This window comes from Motacilla alba, chromosome 3 (genome assembly GCF_015832195.1).
Source record: "Motacilla alba alba isolate MOTALB_02 chromosome 3, Motacilla_alba_V1.0_pri, whole genome shotgun sequence".
In the NCBI taxonomy this organism is placed as follows: Eukaryota; Metazoa; Chordata; class Aves; order Passeriformes; family Motacillidae; genus Motacilla; species Motacilla alba.
This window is the reverse complement of record NC_052018.1, coordinates 99307537-99333480: the sequence shown is the minus strand read 5'-3', so window position 1 is coordinate 99333480 and position 25944 is coordinate 99307537. Positions and strand designations below refer to the sequence as shown.

At 40.2% G+C, this 25944-nt stretch overlaps 1 protein-coding gene across 15 annotated transcripts in view; it reads left to right on the top strand.

The window, feature by feature from the left end:
• EHBP1 (EH domain binding protein 1) overlaps positions 1-25944 on the top strand; it is a 207348-nt gene that overhangs the window by 40854 nt on the left and 140550 nt on the right. For all 15 annotated transcript variants that reach the window (XM_038133307.1, XM_038133314.1, XM_038133303.1 and 12 more), the window contains one exon: positions 5581-5634. In XM_038133307.1, coding sequence (XP_037989235.1) covers positions 5581-5634 — 54 coding nt within the window. The remainder of the gene's footprint in view (positions 1-5580; positions 5635-25944) is intronic.

Below are 25944 nucleotides of genomic sequence, written 5' to 3'. Positions count from 1 at the left end.
TTACCATGGTTGTGCTCCAGAAGTTAATTTTTTAGAGTCCCTGCATTAGCAGAGTTTAACTATCACATATGAAAACTTGTATACTTTTCTGTAGGTTTATATACAAACACAAATCTTTATCAGCTGAGAGAGATTTTAAACCAGAAATTTTCACTGCCAAGCAAGCACAATGCTTTTAGTAAAGCTAAACGAACATCAGTTGTACTGTGAGGATTTCAGTTGCAACATCATTATTTTCCAGCTTAAAAGCAAAGTGACTTCCTGTTCAAAAATGTTTGTTCTTCAGGAGTAAGCATGGACTTTGCTTCATTGGATTACACAAAACACTTGTTTTGTCAGTAATGTACATTGTTTATCACACCAATGTACCATTTCAACAGCAGGGACCATTACCAACTCTTAATTCCAAGGTTTGAAAAAGACATTTCTAAAGGCATAGCATTCTAAGCACACAAAAATTATTTATAAGTAAAATAAGAATGAAATAGATGATCAAGGCATACTTGTGTAGTTGAAAGTATTCATGTTCCCACATATTACTCAGAAAAAATCCCTATCAATCTTCTTGAAAGCCCAAGTCATTCGTGCTTTGATTTTATAGAATAATAACTGGCCATGCTGTAGCAGGATCATTGTACAAAAGCCAATGCATTATCTCAGGGGAGGGGAAAAAAAAGAACCCAAATCAGCCCAAAACCTCTTCATAAAGCCATTTCTCTTAAGTAAAGACCAAGTTCAGGTTCAGAGCATACTTATTTCAGTTTAGGAGGGAGCAGGACCTTGACCAGATATATGGAGAATAGGCAAGTAAGCACATTTGCACATCAAAAAATTAAATGGTTAAAAACCTAAAGGATTAGTGGGGGACTAATTTTTTAAAAATATAATAATGATAATAATAAAAAAAGGCCATTCAGTGCTTGTTACCTTTCTAGCCCAGAGGCTTTACTGGAAAGTGTGAGCTTGGTGTGGTGATGCACAGGGATGTTACTGCCAGTCTCCTCAGAGCTCCCTGCTTTCTGGCAGCTCCAATTAAAGCTGATCACAGTTGTATGTGATTTTCTAGACTAATCAGACCTCTGTAATCGGCATTGAAAGCAACAAGAATTGGGTCAAATTTGAATCTTGTGCAGTTTCAAGCAGGCAAGTACAAAAGCTGCGGACAGATGCTGGAGAACCCAGAGCATCTGCTGCAGGTCACTGGTGATGGGAGATCACACACCCTGTCAGTGTTTGATGTTATTCACTGTGACAGTCCTTAAGCAGTTATTCCCCAAGAAGAAAGACTGAAGATTAAGGCTGGTATGAAGTGATCTAATTGAAAGACAAGCTTCAAAACCCAGGAGCGCTTAGGGAGGAGGCACGGGGAAGAAAGGGAGGAAGGGACTAACAGTCTGAAGATCTTCCCTACCCACTCTGGCTGCTGATTAGGAAACGCAGCAGTCCCCTGATATGTCCTTACTTCCTATTACAAGAAATACAAAAGTAAATCTGAATACAACCTGAATTGTTGAAGAAGGTTTACCTTTCTTCAGCCATCTGAAACCACCTTGTACTCTGCAGAAGAAATCTAGTCCTTGAGAAGAATGTGTTCATGGTGGACTGACTGATCAGCAGAGAACAGAAAAATGTGTCTGACATGTCCTTTGCTCTTCCTAAGCACAGAAGATTTGACTTTTTGGGTAGTTGTCATGTGGATGGGCAGAATGGTGTCACAGAAAGAAGCTAAGGGGTGGGATTGCAAAGAAAAGCTGATGTCCTGTCTCTTGCTCAGTTTCCTACTGTTTGCTTCTTACCTGAGTATTACTTTTGGCACACTAAGGTCATCTTATGAGACAAAAAAGAGAGGAAAAAAGGGTAGAGAAAAAAGGCTCTAAAACGTAGTTAAAGATGCTGAAAAGGAACATCAAACTGAGACAAGAAAATGGGACCCATGTCTTGATACTAAACATGATGATTCTTTTTTAACACAGTAAAATGAGGAGGAGCAATAAGCTGTTCAGTCTGTTTGCCCTAATGCTTACAGTTCTCAGTTCATGGTGAAACCATAGTGAATGTTGGATATAGTGTAGTTCTGCATCTATGGTACACTGGTGAAGCAAATATGCATTATCAAAAAAAAAATCTCTTGCCAACTCCCCTCATATTACAGCAAGATGTGAGGCAATTTATTCCTTGATCTTTTTAGGTAATTTTCATTATAATTTGCTTTTACGAAATGAGAATGAGGTCTGTTTATAACTCTTGACTTTAGGTATTCCCAGCTTGTATCTTCTTGCAGGTGAGGTGAGGTTTTGTGTGCCCTGTTACCAGAGAGTGCTTTCATACAGTATTGGAGAATTCCAAAGGCTGCTATAATCATTACTCCTGGAGTTATTCTTCTTTGGAATAGCTTTTTTTTTTTTTTCCCCTAAAGCATAGTCACCTATGCTATAAGCCTCAAATGATAGTTTGGTAGATACATCACATGAGTTTTTTTGTGGGGAATGAATGGAGAATATGGATTAGCCAGTGAGGGAAGTATTTGGTGTTGTGGGGTTTTTTTTTACTGGTATTTTCTCTCTTCAAATCCAAAATAAGATGAAAGATTAGCCAGATTTATAGAAACAACACCTGTTATGGAGACTACATGAGGAAATTTTAGCCCCAAATGTAGCCTGTTGTTTGCAATAGAAACTGTGTTATCATACCAGAAACTGTGTTATAACTATAATCATATAACTGTGTTATAACTATAATCATAAAAGTATCTATTTACATGACCACGTAATAAAGTTAAAAGTTATTTAGAAATAGCACTCTCTATGCTGCTCCTTGGGCTTCTGATAAAAGCATTTTAGTGGAAGAGTGAAGCCACTCTTGTGCCACTCTTATAACCAAACTTATGTGTCGGTTGCAAGGAAATGCTGAGGCTTATGTATTTAAAATTATTCGGGGTTTTCTCTTTCTGGAGACATTTTAAAACTGACAAAAAAAAATTACTTTAAAAAAAACTCTGGATTCGCCTTTAAATCTGGAATATCCTACACATACGCAAAGTGTTCATATATCAGCATATTTCTTACTCTCTGAACATTTGGTAAGGCTGTTCATTAGAGAAGTCCTTGAAGCTTTTAAGGGCTGTTTTGGGGCAATACACTGCATTTATCTTCCTGAAGTGTTCACAACTTGCTTTCAAGTGTATGCTAAAATGTTGGAACATTAAGGAGTCTTTGCATTATACAGCATTATTTTGCTCTGTCAGATGCTCAGAAATATTCAGCAGAGCACCTGGTTCTGTAGCCCTCAGAGGTGTGAGTTTTATTGCCACTGACAGAGAGCTTGATAGATTATTGCCTTGCAGAAACAAAACAAGGAATGTTTTGTTTGTTACATATACTGGACCCTGACTTTGGAAGCAGTTTTAGGTCTGCCTGCAAGCTTGTCCTAATAGCTTTTGGGGTAGGTGGGGAAAAAACTGAGCAGGATGAAATATTTAAGAGTTGAGTCACTTATTATGGAGTAGCTTATTAAAACATAAAGTGGTTAATGATCCCATTAAATCTCATTATGTCATTTCATGCTGTATCAAAGGAAGCAATTAAACAGAAAGGTAATTGCCCCAGGTTAACTCTTAAAAATTTTAAGTATTTAATAGCTGGATTATAGAAAGTTAGTTACATCTTTAGAATTTATATAGCATACACCAAACCTGCAGGTATCGTGCTTTATTTATATAATGCAGAATTCCACAAACCTGATTAATGTGATGGAGATATAATTACATAATCTGATATTTACAAGACATTAATTGGAACATGGAGCTACCTCAGTATAATTTTGTATGTATCTACTTGCCCTTCTGTCCTTACGGTTACTGGTACAGCATGTTTTGACACTCATTTGCAGTATTTAAATTAGTCTCTTTAAAAAAAAAAACTCTTAAAAAAGATTTATTCATATAAAAAAATGAATCATGAGTTTTGACATAAGTTTTTAGCAACATCTTACATTCTTTCACTGATAGTGTTTTACAGGGGGGCTGCTTAGGAAATCCACTTGGCTGGGTTTTGGAGGAAGGATGCAAAGGAAGAGATGGGATAATAGCCTCCTAGAGGTGTTATTGTAGTTCATCTAAAGAGGAGGTTTATTTAAGAGCACCCTTCCCAAGTTTTTGAGTCCTGGAAAAAGAAAATAAAAAAAAAACCAAAAAACAAAACCCAAAGGACAACTTGTCTCTGGTTGTTGGCACTATGAGTTCGTTACTTACAAAATATTTTGTGTATTCAAAGAGAACTAGTTAAAAATTGGTACAGTACCTCTCCCCACTGTCTGACACAAAACTGAAGTGAAACAAGGGTTAAAGCAAAGACTAAGGTAAGGTGAGTCAAGAACATTAAATGTGAGGGTTGTAGCATTCTGGAAAAAGGAGGATAGTACTAATGGATATAAAGTAGGAGCAAAGTATCTTGATGCATTTTGCTAATTTAGAGCAGCAAGATGGCATTGCTGTGCTTGCTGTAGTGTCAGGACCAGTTGCCAAATAGTAGCAAGAAAACTGAGATGCTGAGGGGTCTCATATATGATATTGGGAAATGCTGATGATATGGACGTGACATTTATCTCCAAACACCTATAGCGTGCAAACATCAGGGACAGAGGAGTAATTGAGTGTTTTCCTGTAACTAGAAATAATAGGATAGAATTGAGGTATAGCAAAAGCAGGTTTCATATAAAAAGAAAGACTCAAGACACATTCTCTTAGTGTGAGAATCTATTTTGCAAGAGTAGAAGTTTTGCTGCAGCTGTTCAGAACTTGGACTGGATGATTAATTATTTAAAAAAAAAAAGTATTTTGTTTAAAGGAGCATCCTTGATAGAGGCTTGAGTAGAGCGACTTATTGTCTTCTCCAGTGTTGTTTTACTTTCAGACAACAACAATACAGACCACTGTAGCAGACTGAAAGCTCATTAAATTAAAAAAAAAAAAGTGCCAAATATATGAACTTCATTGTTATTTTTCTTCCTGTTAGTGAAAATGTTTTCTGATCGTCACATGTGATACCATAGAAATGTTGTGAACTCAGGATAAGTATTTAAGAAATCTGCAGTGGAAGGAGGTGCTCTGCTGAAGCTGTGACTTTGGATCTCTGCTTGTGCCTGTAGAGTGTGGGCCTAGGGATGTTGGGGTGTGCATCTTCTCACTCCTGGTGGAAGCAAGTGGCTCCCTCCACTGTTGTCTGCAAGATTTGGATTTATTTTGTTTATTTGGGAGGTGGAACTTGAGAATTAAAGAGAGATTTATCTGTTGTTTTTTTTTTTCTCCACTCGATGAAAGGAAACAGAGTTACAGGTCTTCATCAGCATCAGCCTCATGTTTGTATTTTTAGGAGTCTCTATTAAATCCTCACTGATAGTTTTACCCCAACTTGTTCATCATATAGTGGACATCCCATAAAGCCTACATCCTAGCTAAAATATTTCCCTCTGGCATCTTCTGTGGGTAAGAATAATTCAGAGTATATGAAAATCTTGGCTGTTTTGCAGTCTCTTGCATCATGGATTATTTTTAGACTCAAATTCTCTGGTTTGTTTTTCTAGGATCCCCACGCTGAAGAGTTTGAAGACAAGGAATGGATGTTTGTCATAGAGAATGTAAGCTGGAATGTTGTTTTGGTTTTTTTTTTATACGTATAATACTTAATCATTTAAAAAGATTAAAAGTGTCTAGATGCTGAAAAAGTCTTGAATAAAATTTGAGCGGCTGAACCACCGTAAACCCTAGCTCTGTAATAATGAAGGCTTATTAAAATACCTATTGTACAATAAATACCTATGTTACAATTAAAATGCAGGAGAGGGGAGTGCAATACTACACTGCTTAAATTCCTTCCCTGTAAGCCTCAGTCTGCCTTGCATTAGTGTGCTGTGAGCAGTGGAGTGAGCAAGTTAGAGCTGGGTCATGACTCAATGTTTTATGAGCTGTGACACATTATTTGTGTCTGAGCAGGGCAGTGAACAAGTCAGAGCTGGGTTATGATATCTGTATGTCCCAAATGGCAGCACACCCTTCTGGGCTTGAGTGCCACTCTCTAGGGGGGAGTGGAGCTTCATTGCTCGCCTTTGATGGGTGAGAAATTTGGGGCAGGATGAGAAGGTGGGACCAGCAGCGGGGAGTGTCATGAGCTGCTCTCTGGGATCCCTCTGCATGTCCTGTGCCCCGAGTGAAAACCCAAAAGCTGCTCCTGTGAGTCTCCAGCTCCTCCAAGCCAGGAGCTCCCAGAACTTCCCAGAGAGCTGCGTTCCTGAGGGCTGCACAAACAACAGGCTTTGCCAAAGTGCACTGCTTGACATTACATAGAGCAAGTGCTGCATGAAGTACTTTTTTCCTTTCCCTTCTCTGTTCCGGGCAGCAGCTTCCGCTCTGGGGCTGCTTGGCTGGAAAAAGGGGAAGCTGCTTTACCCGGGGTTTTCTTGAAAAAGAAACTTTGTCTTCAAATGTGTTTTAAAGGATTGTGGTATCAAGACAGTGTTTATTGCTCATTAATATAGTTTCATTATGGACTGTCTCTCAGGAACATAATTTTTATGTTGTTTTTAAACAAAAAAGAAATTGCTTTTCTATGAAGTATGACACAGCACTGAAGCAATGGATTTTGCATATCTTTTTTAACCTAAAAATGCTTCTTTTTCTTGTCAATATTGGAAAGTGATTTGAATATCTAAAGCTAAGGTTTATTCTTATCACCAGTAACTGAACATTTAAAAGGGCTGAAAGTAAAGTGCTTTATTTATACTTTTGTTTTAAATGTCAAGTTTCTATTTTCACCTATGACACTTGTTAACACAAAACATAGTTTAGTTACTGTTTCCTGGAGTTGCCTTTTCTTTCTCATGTAGTTTATTTTAATTGGGGAAGTTTCCATCCCCAGTTGTCACCATACAAGTAGCTGTGGATAAAACAATGTCAGTGTATTTCTCAGCCAGCTCCTCTGGGTATAGCTGGATTTCCTGTGACGTTGTAGATGATTTTTTTTCAGGATTTTATATGGGACTGAGCTTGTGTCCTGCTTTCTTTACATGTCAGTGTATTCCACATAGAGGGGGCAGCAGACCATCTGCTGCCTGCTGTTCTTGCTCTCTGCCTCACACCTTTGCTGAACTGTGCAGGACAATCTTCTGTTATGTGGGAACTTCTTCACAACCTCAGTTGTGAACTTGTTAGTTCATCTCACAAGAACTGCCAAATAGTCACTGGTAGGTAGATGTTTATTCTTTGATTGGAGGATATAGAATTAGTATCCTCAGAATTATATATTTCATAGTTTTACAGCAAAAATTACTGAGAGCTAAAGAAACTATGAAACTGGCTGCTTTCAATCGCCTCTTTCTCCCCCGCCTTTTTTTTTTTTTTCCCCTTAATGCTGGTAGAGCTGGAGAAACTCTTTTCCCAGGGTAACAGCTCCACTTAGTGGTGGATGAAAGCATGTTCATCGGTTCGAGCAAGTCACCGGTGTTCCAATGGCTGGCTGACATTCCAGAGCATGGAACATCTGCCTGTTAAAAATAAGGGAGGCAGAAGGTTATTCTTCTCACTCCTTGAATTATAGGCATTTACCCTCTTCGGGCCTAAAGTGTATTTTGCCTGGGTTTACAACAACATGTTTGTCATTAACCTGGCAAGATCAGGTCACCTTTGGGAAGTGTGGGGACATTCAAAGATCTTTAGGACCTTTTCTGTTTTGTCCAGGGATATTTTCTGTCTTGATAGGCTGCAGGGCTTCCCCTCCTCTTCGGTCAGCAGCCCTCAGAAGATAAAATACTGAAGTCTGAAGAGCTTAGGGGGATGCGCTTTAATTGTGAAGCTATGTGAATTCTGCTAGAAATACTGAGTTTGTTTCTTTTTTCAATTAGTATTAAAAGTCAGTCTCCAAAATAATTTTGTTATGCTTCAGTATGGCTGAGCAAAGACCAGGTAGAAGACACATACAGCTGCAGTTTGACGCCTTTGCAGGCAGATGCTACCAAATTCCAAACAAGTTTATTCTACACTTTCAGAGGGATTTTTAACTAGTGATGAGATGATTTGTGCAAGAAAGCCATGCTGTAAATAAAGAGGAAACAAGATACTTGATTTTTGTGGTTATTTTCTTGTTGGGAATATATGTACATTAATTCATGATCCATTACCTTGATTATTGTAGATTTTTTTCTAGCTGTATTTTTATTGCCCTAGTCACTCTGTATTTGTATTCTAGTAGGTGAACTTTGTCATCTACTGTGTGTATAATCCATAAATAGTTTGATCATAGAGCAGTTTCTTACCATTTAAATCTTGGTATTCATTTTCCATCAGCCTTTTCTATGTCTTTATCTCCTTCATAGCTGTGTTCTGTGTATGTTTACTGGTAACTTTCTTGTCTCTAATTTAATCTCTCTTTAACCACAATCTGTGTAATTGATTATCTGCTTTTGTGTCATGAGGCAGTTATTGGGATTCTTTTAGTGTTTTTTATGTTCTGCTGAATAATAACATTGAGTGTTCAGGTTGGCTGTTGCAAGTAGGAGAGCAAGAAATTAATTAATAAGAATAAGACTTGCCCATGTGTAGAGTGGTAGTAGGCTTTCAAAATCTCACAGACTGGTGTTAATGTATTTTGCCTATTCCATTTAAAGAACAAGGACGAGTTGCCTTCTATTTTATAAGCCCCTTACTCCAGTAAGTGACTTTTCTCTCTCATTGCTTCTGTGAGTAACTTGAATATATGCTGTTTCCATATTTGGTTCCTTTCACTGTCTGAGCTCATTGAGTGTCCCCTCAGAGGGGCCAGGAGGGAGGGCAGTTTTGAAACAAAGACTGCACCTCTGAGAAAAGTTCAGCAGACCTGAAGTTTTGGTCTCTGCACATTGCTTAGCTAATGGAATGAGAAAGGGATAGAAGGGAAGAGAGGAGATTTAAATTAGTCCAAAGATGTGGAAGCTTTCACTGGCTCTATGGACATGAGCTTTGTCTCAAATAAAAGTATCTGAAGCAATGGAAAAAATGTTGTTTTGCTTCCTAGCATGCTCAAAGCATGGAAAAGTACATAAGAACATCCACTGAAGACAAACCGTATTTACTTGTTTGCTGGCAGCTTTGTAGACAGTTACTTCCTACATTCTTAATGAAGCTTAAAGTCATGGAATGTTTTCCAACTTGAAACTGCACAGACTATGAAACAAGTTTCCCAGCTTTTTGTCAAAAATATTTTTGAGCCCATGTTTGTGTGTCTAGCACAGTAATACATTCCAAAGTTCATAGTAGGCTTTTCTATCTTCCCACCTGTGCTTATGTTTCACTGTTGTCCGTAGGTCATTCCCAGGCCTCAGGGCTATGGTGAGCAAGCCCTTTCCAGTAGGAAATTCCACTGAGAGTAATTGCTGTTGTTCCTGACACAAACTGTGGCCCTCTTTTTATGTGGCAGACCTATTAAAACTTGGTCTTTGCTAATTCCAGACCTACTGATTTGGCAGATGAATGGAGAAACATGCCCCACCTGTTGTTGAAGCTTTGCTTGTACATTCCTGTGAACTAGAGCTGGAGGCAGCCTCACCTGTCTTGTACTGTTGCCTCAAGGCAGCATAATTCCAGACAAACACTTGCCTAAACAGTTTAAAAAAAACATTAAGGTGGGCTCTCTGCAGCACTGCCAGTCAGCCTCTTCCAATGCTCCATTGTCCTTGTGGGGAGTCATTCTGGCCCAGATCTTTGTTGATACACTTTAGGCTGCTCTTGGGTTTTTTTTAGCAATTACAGCTCGGGAGAACAGTCTGCTCTCTGTGGCTGGAGGCTCCCTCCTTCTTGCCGCTGACTAATCGACCCCAGTAATGTGACAGTGTTTACATGTGGGATTTCACTTCCCGTGATTGCATTAGCAGGTCATTAGCATTCTCTTTCCACGGATTCATTTATGTGAGTGCTCAGTGTCCTGCTCTGCTACTGCTGCCCATGGCTTTCAGGAACTAGCTGTGCCCAGCTCTGCTTGCACTCTGTCACCTGCCTGGGGAATCATTCCAGGCTGTTCTTACACTGAGATCTAGGAACCTGGACTGACTTCTGCATCTGTCCTTTTTAGAAAGTCTTCAAAAAAGCTTTGCTGCCTTTTTAGACACTGTTTTCTAATGATGCCTTTTTGAGTAGACCCACTAAAACTTCCGGAATGAGAGAAGAAAGGAGTCTAGAGTTTGCTGTGTTCATGCTGACCTTCAGGGAGAAATTACGAAGAGTTACGAGTTTAAGCTGAAAAAAAGAGATCTGACTTTTCCTTCTGTCTGTCACTCTTGTGTCGCTTCAGGAACCCCAGCCTAGAAAGAGTTCTGAATTGGCTTCCACTCAAATATCAGCAAAGCCTCGAAATAAAAGAAACATTAGAAAACATTACAGAGCAATTGACATAATCAGCTTCATTTTATTGGTACATGTGTTTTCTTTTGTAGTTGACATCCCCCAGTCCACCCTTCCCCTGTCACCTCTGAAATTCTGGATCATGGTTGCTCATGATGATTTCTCATTTTGAATGCCCTGGAGCATGTTTTATCACTCACAGGTTTGGGGAGATTATTTCTCTCTCTTGAAATGCCTGGCATGACACCACTAATAAAGGTGATAAATTAGGTGAAAGTAATGGGAAAGAGAGGGTAGGTGGTGGGACATAGAAATTAATTTCTTTCTAGTCTTAAAGGACAGCATTTTAAATGTGATACAATAAAATGAGGTAGTAGCAAAACTTAACTTAAGTTTTAATCAGATACAGCTCTGAATATGTTGTTTTCCTGATGAATCTTTTAGAGAAAAAACTCATTTGAATAGGAACAGTAATTAGCCCAGAATTTTGGTAAAAGCATACTTTTTTACTGGGTGGTTGAATATCTTTTACTACAGGACTGCTGCAACACTAACTCTGCAAGGGCAGGTTTTGCCCTGCATCTGAATGAGAGCCTAAGTCTAATCTCCCCACCAGTTTCTGGAAATAGATGTTGGGGAGCAAATGCTGGCATAGCATAGGGAATTGGAATTCTGAGTGCTGCTGATGCCATTTGCTGGAAGAACCTGGGGGAAAAGACTGACACAGGAACAGGATGAATTCCTTACTTGCTGATCAGTTGCTGTATCAGAATTTATTACAAAATCATGGGTGTCTCTTCTAGTGCATCTTTGTACCTTGTGAGACCTTAAGTTTAAGTTTGCTATTTCCTTTATTTGAGAAACAGTAGTAAAAGCCTCTCTCTGCATTCGTTTTGTATTTTTTGCTAGAAGTAATTTTTTGCTTAAAATAATAATTGATTGGGTTAGCTTTTTTCTGAAGTAAATGTCTGCATTTAATATATTTAGAGTAGCTTATAGTTCAGACATGCTTTCCTGGTCCTTTAATTCCCCTGTCATATTCTGCTGTGTGTGATTATGTGAACTGTGACTAGCTGCCTGTGTAAATTAGGCTGAGTATTCTGGTTTAGATATAGCTAGGAATTAAATGCTGCTTTGTCAGCTGTCTCACTCTTGTTCTGCTTTAAATGTAAGAGAGATTCAGAAAACCTGTTTTACTTTTAGTTTTTGCTTACATTAAATATTTAGCACTTTGTTCTAGTTGAGAAATCTCCGAGATTAGGTCTTTGGAGCAAAACTTGCAGAAATTGTTGTCTTGATTGGCTGCTCTGGCTGTAAAGGAACCAGGGTAGGAAGTCTTTCTTGGAGGCCTGATCCTGTGCTTTTCCAGTAATACATTGTTGTTCCTTCTGTGCTCCATGATGGCCTCTCTGGGCAGTTTTAACCAAAAGGGAAATGCGGTCAGGGGCAGGGTCCTGACTCGGGAAAGGAGCACAGAGTGGATCACTCTGCTTTGGGGTGTCTGAGAGTAGGTGACTCCTCTGTGTGTGCACACTGACCCTACAGGAGTCTCTTACTTAAACAGTCTCCTTGGATTTGGCATCTCCTCTGAAAAGTACAGAAGGTAGTGGAAGTGTATTGCACTTGCTTGAGTTCTGCTGGAGAAATTCTACACCAAATGCTGTAGGACAAGTAAACTACCACTTGAATTTAGGGCAAGTGTGAAAGACTGTGGATGTTTTCCCCCTCTACATAGCCCAGCACAAAGGGGAGGCACCAGCAGCCCTGGTTTCAGGCAGGCATTGTGAGGACAAGAGCTGCATAAACTTCTCTGAGCAGCATAGTTAATTAATTGATATTTTGACCTGCAGCCACTCCTGTATCCCCAGGCAAAGCCTGTTAGTGTCAAGTGAGGACATACAACTTACTGTCTGCAATGTCATTTTCCTTCTGACCAAAACAAGACTGTGCCCAGATCACCTGGAATCAGGGCCACTGTGAATCCTTTCTGTCATCAATACATAATAACCTATTAAAGCACAGCTGAGAGATGACAAAAATCTTATTTAAATAAGAAGTTTAGAGAAACTGCTAAAATAACTCCTAATATCTAATTAACTTCTCACACTTTTAATAGCTTTTTAAAATTCTGAATGAGTGTGAAATGTGAGTCCATCAATGTCTTCTCTACTGTGTTTTTTCAAAAATAGTTATGAAAATTTTCTTTTGGTGTTCAATCTTCATCTCCTAAATGAAATACAGGGCCCAAACTGTGCTTTAAATAGTTTTGTTTCTGATGCTGTGTAAATAGCTGCACTAAGTGCATCTATATCAAATATAATTTGGCAGATGCTATGGCAATTTTGAAAACTATATTACAGCATTTTGGCTTAACATTTTCTGGTGAAGGAGATATCTCATTTTCTGGTATTTATGCGACATGGGAGGGTCTTGCAAGTGGCAGCTGGAAAGAGGAGGACCCTGGGCTCTGGGCAGAGCATGCCAGGTGTGAGGGTCTGGCTTTGTGTCTCACGAAGTGTGGTACACGAACATACATGGCAACATTTAATTTATACAGTTATTATTGTTTCACAGCAGTAAAGTACAGCTGTTTTCTAAATTGCTTAGGACCATTTTGTTTGGGTTTTTGAGGGGAGGCTATTTCCTGCTGGAGGAATCTGTCTCCTATAGCCAAGTTGTACGTGGCAGCTGATTGGAGTTGCTATCGGTGGTGTCCCTTGCCAGCTGGAGAGGGGAAGTTGATAGACAAGGCAGACAGCTTTGGAAACAAACCTCTAATACTACATTAGGCATGTTTAAAACCAGCAGTGTGTTTCAGCCACTCTTAGCATATGTTTATTCATAGGAAATCAGCAGTAAAATACATTGGCCAGCGCGTGCAAGAGCCAGAGTCTGCATGAGGTCGTTTCTCTTTCAGACATCAAATACATAAAAGTGTCTTGGTGATTGTTTTACAGTGGGGTTCTAATCATACTCCAGGCATAAGCTGAGCCAAGCAACTTGCCTTTTAATAGAAAAGTGTTTGCTTTTAAGCTTGTTCAGCTTGCCACATTTTTTCTGGTTGTACGTGTCTGAGTGTGTTTTTACATCTCCATACAGTCACGGCTGTGTGTTTGCTCTTGATGTGGTTCAGAATATCATTATGTAAAATACCACTGTCTGGGGCAGCATTATGATGGATAAATTTCATTTTTGACTTGGTAGCTGTATGGTGTTAAAACAGCAGCATATGCTGCTGCCACGTAGTACAAAATATTTAATATGGAAAATGGAAAAAATGGCAGTGCATTTAATGAAAAATGTTTTTTACATAAGTCACCTTCAAAGGCAGATAATCTGGGAGTCAAATTGAATATTTTGGTTGATTTGAGATAATACCTTGCAATTGCCTGTGCTCAGTGTACAGAAATATGTGTCAAAAAAAGAATTAAAATATCCATTATTGTGTAAAATGTAGCTCTGCATTAAGTAACTGGATAGGATTGTACATGCAAGCAGTTGTAATTTAACTGAGAGCATATTATTTAAAAATAGAGGCCAGCAGCAGAACCATAGCCAGCTGACAGAAAAATAAGAGTTCTGGCCTCCTGAAAATCCTTGTTATTAGGAAAACCATCTGGCAGTTTAATAGCTCTGAGTGTTATTTCTTTCAGCCTCTTATCTTTGGTTGTTAGCTGTCTTAATATAGTTTAATATAATAGAAATTAATTGACTTAATTGATGCCTTTTCATTTATTTCCCTCCCAGCATATTCGTCATTCTGAATTGATGCTACACCATCGCATTGTATTTTTCCTGTGAAGATTCTCCTTTCTTATTGTTTTGCATTATCAATATCTGAGTCAAATGGCTTCTTGAATCTTGACAGGCAGTAGAAACAAACTTTTTCTGGTTTAGCTTAAGTATGGTGGCAACCTTAGTCTTGTCTGCAAAGATTGCCTGAATAAAATGGTAATGAATAAGTTGCTGTAAAGGGCATTTTGTAACTTACCAGTGTTTTCTCTGTTTCCACACACTAGCATAAATATAAGAACAAACTGAATTTTTGCCAAATACAGGCAAATACAGGCTTGCGTCCCTGAACTCAAAGGTTGCTGTTCTGAGCACAGTGGAATGTATGTCCTGGTTCTGGCCAGGACAGGGTTAATTTTTGCAGTCTGGGAGGGGAACAGAGGAGGATTATTTTCCCCAGCTTCTCACTCCTTTTTCCTCCTTCAGGCCTCTTACAACAGGTTTTGAGAATTTTGTATTTCCCTTGGATGCTAAGGAAAGCATTTTCTTGTTGCTATGTCTGCTATGACTTCTCAGTGCAGTCCACACCTGCTTAGTCAGGACAGAGATTTCTAGGGATGTCACTCAAAGATCTGCCCCAAGGGTGGACAGTCACGAGTGCCATGGAATGTGGGAGAAAATGGGCCGATATTTGGGGAAGTTCTCTGCTCCAGTGGTTTGGAGGTTCACCCCTGAACAACAATGGGACCCTGGTAACGTGACAGAATATTTGCAAGGAGAATGCTGTGGCAACTCCAGAGAGGAGCAATTTATTGCAGTGTTCTGGGTCCAGGCTGCTCTTCACCAGACACAGTTCAAGACTGGACAGCACCCTCGGGGGGAGGAGGAGGAAGTCAGACCTGCAGGCACCGTGGCCGCTCAAACTGAGCTGAATCAGAGGGACAGCCTGTAGCAGTTGGTCCTGTACAGAAGGAGAAATCCAAGACCAAATCAGTTTGCATAGTGAGGGATGAAGAGGAAGCAGGGCCCTCACAACAGGAGGAAGAGGCAGGGCCAGAGATAATCACCTGATCCATATTCTGGACAGAGCTGTGAGATTAAGATTTCAGCTGCCAGACTGGTGAGCCCCTGGTGACCTGGCTGTTCCAATGCTGAGATATCATGGCCCATGCTATGGAATCCCTGGGATCCCTGGGATTTGGGCATTCACAAGGGGATTGAGAAGGGAATCTGAGTCTCTGGAGGCCACTTCTGCCAAGTATGCAGCAAGGTCTCCCAAGGATGATCTAGTGGTGCGACAGGAAGGTGGAATGCCATGGAGGAAGGTACCCGGTACCTGAGACAATCAGCTGTGCTGGAGGTAATCCATAAGGGTTCAAATTACAGGAGTCCCCTGTAGATGCAGATGAGGTCCAGGGGACACAATCCACATGGTGGAAATTTGTATGGAGTGTGCCATTGTTATGTGCCAGCTCATTGGCATTGGTGTCAATGAAAGGACAACAAGCAGTGCTTCAGGTGACTGCCCAACTCCAGCAATATGAAAACCGTCTCTCTGCCTCCCTAACAACTTGTGTCTCAGCTGTGGAAAGACAGTCCAAGACTGGGGACAGAATGGAAAGGCTCAAGTAAGGTGGAGAGGAAATGTCCCGTGTCCCAACAGTGCAGACCAGGGTCTCTGCTACTGGGAGCAAGCACACCCTGCTTGAGAGAAGGGGTTCACACCACGAGGTACCCTAGGGTTTTACCTGCATGACCAGATGGATGACAGGAGGAAGTGGGATGGAAAACCCACCTCTGCCCCGGCAACGTGGGTGTGTGAGGAGGAATGACCACCGCAGGAAATTCTGTTAGGGTAAATGCAGCTCCAGTTTTCAGTAGGCAAGTCCTCAGACAGGAGGGGACAGGGAGTGAGTGCAGCATGGTGTGGAGAGTCTCAGTGTGCACACTGAGTCAGGGACAACCATTCCTTAACCACAGCACTCTACTTCAGCAATTCTATATATATATATATGTATTAAAAAAACATGATTCATGTAAAGGCTGAAGATGGTACAGTTGTGTGTTACATTGCACTGTTAAATAGCAGTATTTGTGCTTCTGGAGGGTTTTCTGTAGACTAGAACTCAGAACAAACCAACCTGCCCTTCCTGGCCGTGTGGTAGAATGGTAGACTGAGCAGGATGGATGACAGTTTTTCCAAGTTTGTTTTAATACCATGTGCAGCATAGCCTGAGATAGCAAATAGCTCTGTCTGACTCTGAGGACTTCATCTGCTAAAAATAAATAGACTTGCTAGTTTTCAGAGATTTTCTTTAAAGACTCAGTTTTTATAATATAGTTTTAATGATTTGTACTATAAGAGTATTCTGCTCAGCAAGGGATAGATTAAAGAAACTCTTAAAACTTTCCTCCCTAAAGCAAAACAACTCCATGAAACAGTCTCAAGAAGGCACAGCACAAAATTCAAAGAACACATACAATATTTAGCAATCCAGAAGTGATGTAGAAAATCAGGTGAAGAATTGTGTCCTATTTTTATCTGTAAAGTAGATCCCCAAAATGAAAATTAGTTGTATTTGCTTTTTTTTTCTCCTGTTGAAGAGTTAGAAGTTATTTGAAATGTGAGGTTTGGTAGTGTTTTCCACTTCCAAGTGCTAAAAAAAATCTGAAAATAATACAAAAATAACATAGAGAACGACTACCATCAGAAAATGAGAAGTCCAGGATGCAAGACGTGGCTAATGACAATGGTAAGGGGATACCAAGGGAGACTGGATGGTCAGACACTGTGGGTAGCAGGGAGAACATGGCTCTTCAGCTTTTTGTACTCTGGAGCCAAACCCTTTCAGAAATGAAGAGAATTGTGTCTGTCTTCATCAATTACATTCAGATCATATTTTCTTGGTATTTTCATTGCAACTGCAAGATGGAAGGTGTTATTTTGTGTGACAGCTGAATTGCTGGAAGTCATGCTGTGGATGGACATGATCTGCAAAGACACATCTGGGTAATCTTTAGTTTCATCCCTGCCATGCAAAACTTTTCTGTCCCATGGCTTGTGCAAAGCTTTTTCCCTATAGTGTAGCAAAATTGCCACAATTTTTAGAAAGACGCCACTCTTCTTCATTGGGAAAAAATTCTGTCTGGGTGCACTGAAAAGTGAGAAGAAGGAAGTTGAGGGAGGTAATTCTGCCTCTCTTCTCAGTTCTGGAGAGGCCTCATCTGGAGTGCTGTGTCCACTTCTGGGCCCCTCTGTACAAGAGAGTCCTGGAGTGAATCCACAGGAGGGCTCTGGAGATGTTGTGGAGACTGGAACACCTCAGTTATGAGGGAGGCTGAGGGAGCTGGGCCTCTTTAGGGCTGAAGAAGACTGTGAGGGGATCTTATCAACATATATCAGTATTTGGAGGATGGAGCCAGGCTCCTCTTGGTGGTGTCAAGCAATAGGATGAGAGGCAACAAGCAGAAACTGGAACAATGGAAGCCCTACCTGAATGAGGAGGAAAAACTTGACTGTGATGGTGACTAAGTGCTAGAAAGGTTGCCCAGAGAGGTGTTGGAGTCTCCCTCGTTGGAGATGGACATCCATTTGGACAATGTCCTAAGTAACGTGCTCTGAGGGGACCCTGCTTGAACAGTGAGATTGGACTAGATGATCTCAACTATGGTCCTTCCCCACCTCACCCATTTGGTGAATCTGTGATTCTTTGAAAGTGGGTTTTGCTTTGGTTGTGGTTGGTTGTTTTTCTGCCTGTCAGGCAAAGATGAGTTGGAGTAACAGGCTGTGGTTTAGAGCTGATGGTATGTGGCGATACAGTACGTGTATGGAAAGGCCAGTTGTGTGGGTGGGATGGAATGCTTGTGCTGAAGAATGATCTATCAGGGCATGGTTGCTTCAAATTGCTGAGTAATGCTGAAGATGTTCATCACTATCACTGCAACGAAGAGCTCTCATATTGTCTTCAAGTTCAGGATGAGTAGGGATTAACAATCTTAAATGCAGTTTGATTTGAAACTGGGTATGGTGGCACAAGAAACTGTGTTTATTCTTCCCATCTTGTGTGAAACCTCCACTCTGTGACACCCTTCTTGTCCCACTGCTAGCTGGGAAGCTTTTGACTGGTTATTAAGGCTGGTCTCCACTGGTGCACAGTGATGAGCAGTGTGATGGTAGAAATTCTGAACCCTGCTGATCAGACTGGTGAGAAACAGGAACATCTTCTGTGTGGTGGTGCCAGCTATTAGGCTGGACTTAAGAATTGGGAAGGAAGGAAATGGAATGGTGTGGGACCACCATCTCTTAGCATCTGGATTTCCCTCCAAGCTTTAAATCGGGGCAGAGTTTAATGCACCCTGAACAACAGTGTGTCCTGGTGAAAGCCCGTGCAGAACACTAACTTTGCATAGTGCTGGCAGTGTGCTCCAGCCACTTGATGGCAGCCTTTGATTTGGTACATGCCTCATTAGCCGGAGCACAGTGCAGTGTGGCTGTAGTATTTGTAATGGAATAACACGTAAGAACTAAAGACTGCAAGGTATCTGGTTAATGTAGAGATGAAATGAATGAAACAGCAAGGCTAAGCTTTCCTGACCCTTCATGAGAGAATAGATGAAAAAAGGAAGAATGAGGTATTGTGCCGAAGGGAGATGATGAAATTCAAGATCCACACACATAATCTCTGGCTCAGCCTCTGAAATGTTAATCCCTGGCTAGAATTATTTGAGCTGTAGATTGCAATTTATCATCAAAATGGCACTGTGTCAAACAATACTTCTTGTATGTGTGATGTTTAGAACTATCCAATTTTAATATAAAATGGTTCACAGAGCACTGTCTAACATTTAAGTAGCAACTCGTTAAGCTCAGGATATTTTTGCTTATTTATGTAGACTCATGGTGATCATGTAGATTTCTGTTCCATAGATCACTCTTCGGGTCTTTTAGCCATGGAGTATGTTTGAGGGAGTGACCTGTTTTGATCAGAGCAGTGACAGGTGATGGGACTACTTGATAGTAATTCTAACACAAAGTGTCCAGGATGGTTTTTTTTGAGATGCTCAGCTAATTTTTACAATTAAGAAATCTGCCAAAAATTTGTTGATGGCTTAGAAATCCCCAAGATTTAAGAATAATGTTTTGCTGAGTTGTGCAAACAATTATTTTGAAGTTACAAAAAATATTTTCTCATTTTGTTTTACAAGCTAGAATGTCCTTCAGGTTTTTCTTTACTTGCTTTTAAAGTATGCCAGTAGAGGGAGTAGAAAAATTACCATCCACTAAGGATAAAATATTTAGCACTAAAATTCAGCCCTTTCTCCTTTCAAAATCTTAGTTTTCATACCGTAGTCTGTTACTGAAAATAAAAGGAGATAAGCACAGTTCAGATAGTTTCTGAAATGTGAGGCCATGTGAAAGAGTGTAATTATTAGACAAGAATGTTTAAATCCAAATGCATATTTAAAATATGTATTGCAGTAGCAATTTTTTTCCCCTAAAACTTATGGTTTGTTGGAAAATCACAGAGTGATTTTATTGCTGCACCAGACCCCAGCATGTTTTAGTGCATGCTAATTAATTAATTTCTCTACATTTATTTTGAAAAGAGGCCGCTATATAAATGTGCAATTAAATCGTGTAAGGCTTCTGCAAGCAGTTTAAAACTGGGGAGGAGCCGTTCTTTGTCTCACTTTTTTTTTTGCTAGGAAAAGGTGAGAGACTGAATGAGGAGAAAGGAGGAAGTGGCATGCGAATCATGCCAGCCTGGCAAATTTGTAATTGTGGAAGTTGTTTCAGAAAGTGCTGAGATTTGAAGCGGAAACTGTTTGGGATCTTCGCGTGTTTAAAAAGTCTGTTTCTCTCTGGTGGTAATTAAAATCTCCTCTAAAAAGATGCCAGAATCAACAAGAGATTTTCCAAGACTTTGGTGTGTTTGGTTAGCAGGTATATGCCTGGCGCTCTGGGATCGCAGGCCTGACTGAGCAGTTGTGATGGCTGTGAACTGAACTATGAAGGAGACATTTGTCTTGGAGTGGGACCTTTTGTGTTAATCCTTCCAACCTTTATAGCCAAGCATTTCGGGATGATATTTAGTCAACGAATAACTTGTATTGTGCACTTGTGATCCCTCTCCATCAGAAATGGGTGACTGTGTGGAATAACTATCAGGCTTAGATAAGAATTATTATTTTATTTTTTATTTTTCCTGCGCTGTGGCCCTTTATCATCAGAGGCTGGTGCTTTAGTAGCACATATTGTTTCTAGATTGGGATTTATAAATGAGTACTCAGGAGATGAACGTCATTACATTGACTGTATCTGTTCATTTGTGCATGCAGTTGTTTTCTGTACACCCAAGATAAACATGTTATCAGAGTGTTTCTGGGCACAGGTATTCATGTCTTAAAATTACACATAGCAGTGAAGCTTCACTGCTGTCTGCACAGCCCAGACACAGTAGGCACGGAGTATATAAACACAGTCACTGGTTTTACTGCTTTACAAAAGGTATTTTTCTCCTCTGGCTGCCTTTTGCATGTCTGTGTGGTGTGAGTTGCTACATAAGATTGCTGGTTTTGGTTTTTGCTGCTACATCAGCCTTGGTATTTTAGCTGTTCGGGCTTGTGCTCTGCCTTGCTGAGGTTGTGCCTCCGTGTGAGTGCTGTGAGTTACAAGGAGACCAGTCATGCTTTCAGAAATGGGCATGGGACAGCATTGCACAAAGGTGTATTTTGTGCTGCAGCACCTATTTTTATTAGATGGTTAAAGTTTTTGCTACTTAAAACCAGTCATCCCTTTGGTTTTGGGTTTCTTTGGGCTAAAAATAATGTTCAAAACTTGGCATCTTTACTAGAATCAAGAAAGCTGTGCTTCATTCTTTCACATGGCTGTAAAAGATAAGACTGGTGTTTGATAAATGGGGAGTTCACATTTGGTTTGCTAGTGGCCTTTAAACCAGGTATTCTGACCCCTAAATTACCTGTGAATTTGAGGATCAGATTTGATGAATTCAGGAGCACTGAGCTATTTAAAAGTTTAAACTTCCATTACATGCAAGATGCCTGGTTAAAATTCTTGTGTCCCATTTTGCAGCATGGTGCTAATTAAATGTAAAATCTGTCTTTAAACCAGAAATTGTACAGAAGCGAGTCACAACAAATCTTGATACTGTTTTGTGTTCTGTCTGGAAATGGTATGAAGAACAACTTTTAGATTTTTCTGAGATGTGTACCTGGATTTCACTGTCAGGGTTTAAAAACTATTTTCTTCTAAGTAAAGATTTCAAGTCGCTGCACATAAAAGGAACAAAAGAGTTTTTTAGCTTCTTGTCTCCAAATTTTTTTTCCAAGTAATTCCTCTGTATTTTAGAGCTGCAGATATCAGAAATAAAATAAATCCACGTTTATGTACAGTGCCTGTGGATTTTTTTTACTGAAGCAAAGCTAATGGCTGTCAAAAAAACTTCTTTCTGAGCTTACTGTGATGTCTGGCTTCTGTATTTCTTTAGAAGAAGTGTACTAAAAATAAATAGTGGCACTCAGTCTCTGTTATGATTTTAACTCAAAGTTTATGTATCAAGGAACCCCAAATTTAGGTGTCTGAGCAAGTTTTGTCAGGAGACCATCAAACCTGAATAGATTTTTGCTGTACGTGTTGTGAGCTTCTGCGTTCCTGAGCTAATTGGATGTAAAGTGTCACGTAGAATTGTAGTATCTGTTGGTGAACCTGGGCAGACAATAATAATTACTAGGTTGAAGCTTGTTTTCTGTTGAAGCCCAACAGTATACCCTAGTTTTTGTTTAGGATAGGTCTGTTTTAATGCTAGTTTACAATTATTACTCATGGGGCATTATCATTTCAGATCTGTGCATCTACTTTTAAGGTACGCCAATTGCTGTAATTAATTAAAGTGCTGCAGATGCTGCTGGTTAAGCCAATTTAAAGAACAGAGCGTGAATTTCCAGTTATGTGAGCTAGATAATGATAATGCCTTAACGTGGCAGTCGCTCCTGTGAGCCAATTACTGCTCAGATAGCTGAAGCAGGGCTGTGGTTTACTCTCTGCCTCCGTCCATTCTGAGAAGACACGTCTCCTTTTTTTATGCCTTTTGCTGCTGAGTAATCTCAGTTTTCCTCCCTGGTTGTGGGGTGGTCCGACTGACAGCTTTTACTCTTAATAAGCTTAGAGGTAATAATCCCAGTCCTGTAGGTCACATGTACAATATGCCTTTTAGTTTCATTTTTTCCTGCTCTAGTTTTGCCAAAACATCAGGCACTCTGTAATATTATACGAGTGCTGTTGCTGACTACCTGGGACTGAAGAACTACTTTCTGATAATTGATTAATGCATACATCTTGTAAGTGCGTCTACATAACAATAATCATGAGATTAGGTCTGCTTGTTTGTTGGGTTTTTTAGTTCTGTTTTTTAAATTTGTTTTTATTGTGGAATATTTTAAAATATGGATGGATTGAATATTAACTTAATTAGCACTGAGATTTTTTTCCAAATCCGTAAGTTATGTTAACTTCACAGCCAAGAAGTAGGGAAGAAAATACTTCCATCTGACATATTCTGTATTTATTAATTTATTCTTGTGTTTGTTTTAGATGGCAACATGATATATTAATAAACAAGCCATCAGGAATATCTTTGCCTTTTGTACACATGTGACCTTATTTCTAGGGGAGCTTTAGAATTGTTGACAGTGTTTGTGCCTGTAGCACTCCAGGAATATTCATGGGGTAGCTGGAATGTGCAGAATAACATCCTTTTAAAAGAATGTGTAAAAACTAATTATTTGAAACTGGTATTTACTTTGTAGCACTTATTTTTATGAGTTATAAATTGTGCGAGTCTAATAATAATAATAAATTTAGATAGTTTTGAAAAGAGGGAAGTGATGTAATACGTGACATACCTATGGTTTGACTTGCCAATGCCCAGTTTAAATTTTCAGGCTTGGACTGGGGAGAACCTGTGCCATGAAACATTTCTGCATTTTCCAGGGCAGCTCTCTGACGTGTGCCAGGTACTTGAGCAGGGCTGCTGATGTGCCAATGCCCTCGGGAGTGGCAGCCCCTCTGCACCACGGAGGAGCTGAACCTGGAGGAAATGAGTGCACCCAAGTTCATATGCAAAGTGGGGAGAGAGTGGAATTTTCCCAGAATCGAAGCAGAAAGAACAGGTTTTCATCCTGGATCTGTAAAAGTAAAGCCTTAAAGGTCTGGGAGGCCTCAGGGAGCCTGGGGTGGATGCATGAAGAATGGGCCCTGGAGAGAAACAGGGGAACATTGTTTTGTAGTGGTTGAAGCTTGGGCCCAGACAGAGAAGGAGGAGGAAATTGGCTGCGAAGGAGAGTCCATAATTTCTGTGCGGGAGTGGAAGAGAACAGAGTGCACTACTTAGATGTCTCTGGCCTCATTCCAGAGAATGGAAATAAAGACAAGAAAGTGCATGTGAGCATTTATTGCTTTGTCCTTTTGTGTGTTCTTATGTGACCTGAAGCAAAGGAAAAAAAAAAGTTTTTGGAGCTCCTTAAAGAAAAAAGAAAAAATCTTTGTCTCAGTTCAACCATCCTCTGTCTGCAAGGACAGGGAGCTGAGTTCACACAGGCTGGAACAGGAAGAGTAGATCTTCACACAATACTGCATAAAAATGCAACCCCATGTGACGGCTGAACCATTCTCAGTATTCTCCTGTCAAAACAGGTGGTTTCTTGCTCCATCCTCCCTGCTCCCCACTTTGTGGACAGCAGCCCCTCTGTGTGCCCATGCTGGTGCTCCCCTGGCCTTCGCAGAGCTCAGTCTGACCCAGCTGAAACATTGTGGGGTTTTTTTTCTGAGTGGGGTTTCCACTGGTTTTGTGAACAGAACTGGGTCCTGAAAGAAGAGCCAGTAAAGTGCCATGGCACGTGCAAGGCAGGAGCCTGTGGCTGGAAAAGTGGGATCAGGTTTTTCTTTGGAGAAAGATGCTGCTTGATGACTGCAAGCAGAGGCTGTCCCATTGTCCCTCTACTCTGGGTGAGGCCCACGAGGAGGGATGGGTGTTCCTGGGGCCCCTCATGCTTCCCACGCCCTGTAGGAGCTCCCACCCTGTGCTGCAGCGTGGCTGCTCCATGTGGGCCTGGCTGCTCCACTGGCCCATTCTTGTCCACTACCTGCAGCATATTAGTGCTGGAGGGACCTTCCTCCAGGTGGGTTATTGGGCTCTTCCAGTACCTGCCAGTTAGCAGGCTCTTCAATCCCACATAACTCTGCCACTACTGTCAGGCTCTTCCAATACCAGCTAGAAAGCATCTCCCTTCATGGGAAGCAGAGACCATGCATAACCTGCTTTGGCCAAATTTCGATTTGTTCTCTCCTGCTGTCCTGTCATCCAGCGCTGTGATATTTCAGGGGCACCTCCAGAAATCACCTTCTTCCATGTGGAGCACTAGTTGTCCTTCCTAAGCCCAACTTCTGTCAAGATTCCCTTGCTTTAGCTCTTTCTAGCTTCATGCTGTGTTAGGATTCTCTCTGCTTGGCAGTGAAATTGCAAACTCTTAAGTTCATGCTTTCATTTTGGTGATGTGTGAGAAAGATACTGAACAGACTTATTTTTGTGGCATAGGAACATTAGCAAAGGTTTTATAAGATCATCAATTGTTTGTTGAAAGTTTAGAAAAGAATGAATGTGTGGCCAGACCTCCTCCTAACCTGAATAAGAGCAGCCCTTACTCTGTATAGTTTCGCTAAAAATAAATGCCCTCCCCTCTGCCTGTGTGCGTGTTTCTGTGGGCTCGTGTTTGTTTTCATGTGCTGTGAACCCCAAGACAGAATCTCCTGGTTTATAAAGGCTAATAATTTGTTCCCAGATTTAACAAGGTGCTTAATCACATGGCTTTCTTTAACTTGATTTAATTACAAGTAGGTTGTGTACTGAGAGTTAGGCTTGCACTTAAATACCTTGCTTAACCGAGGTGCATCGTCTTTGGTATAGCTCTGTTGCTGTAATGTCATGTCATGGACATGGGGAATTTATGGGTCCTACTGAGGAGCATTTGTGCACATGGTATCCTGTGATAGCTGGGGTCAGTAACAGCAGATCAGGGCTAAGTTCTCAGTTATGTTTGGCTGTAAGTTTCCATAAGACTTCTCCAATACCTCTTTATTTTTGTTGAATTTTTGATCTATAATTATGGTTTGTTGTCTGTCCTTAGTTTTGCAGCCTTTTTTTTTTAAAAAGTTTCGCAATGCAAATTATGTTTAAAGAAATCAAATTGTGGGGCAGAACTTGAAAATTCCTTTTTATTATATCCAATTTGAAATAACTATTGTTGTTTGTTAAGACTGCACCACATTGCTTTGGGACACAAAGCTCTCACTGCCCAGTACTTGCTGAGAAGGAAAAAAAAAAGCAGCTGTATCAAGTTTTTTGCAATTAAAAATCTGGAAAAACTTGTTTAAGAAACTATTAGCCCAAGAACATGCATCTTTTGTCAGTATAATATGCAGCTCTGAATACAACTCTTTTTATCAAGAGTGCAGTGTTTCATATTTAATCAACGTAAAATTGAGTGCTTCCCTCACATGAATGTAACACAGATCAAGTCTCAGCCAAAGCAAATAAAAGAATGAATGCTTTGTTAATCATCCATAACTAATTTGTGCATACACAGAAAAAATGAAATCTGTTTTTGACAAGACCTTTTTCATAGGAACAGCAAGGGAGAATTGAACATGTAATGTGCATTAGTAATAGAGAATAGCAATGGGAAGATCTGAGATGTTTGCCTCAGACAACTTCAATTTTTAGATAGTAACAGTATTTAACAGAAACCTAAGGTAAGAGAAGGGTAGGTTTTAA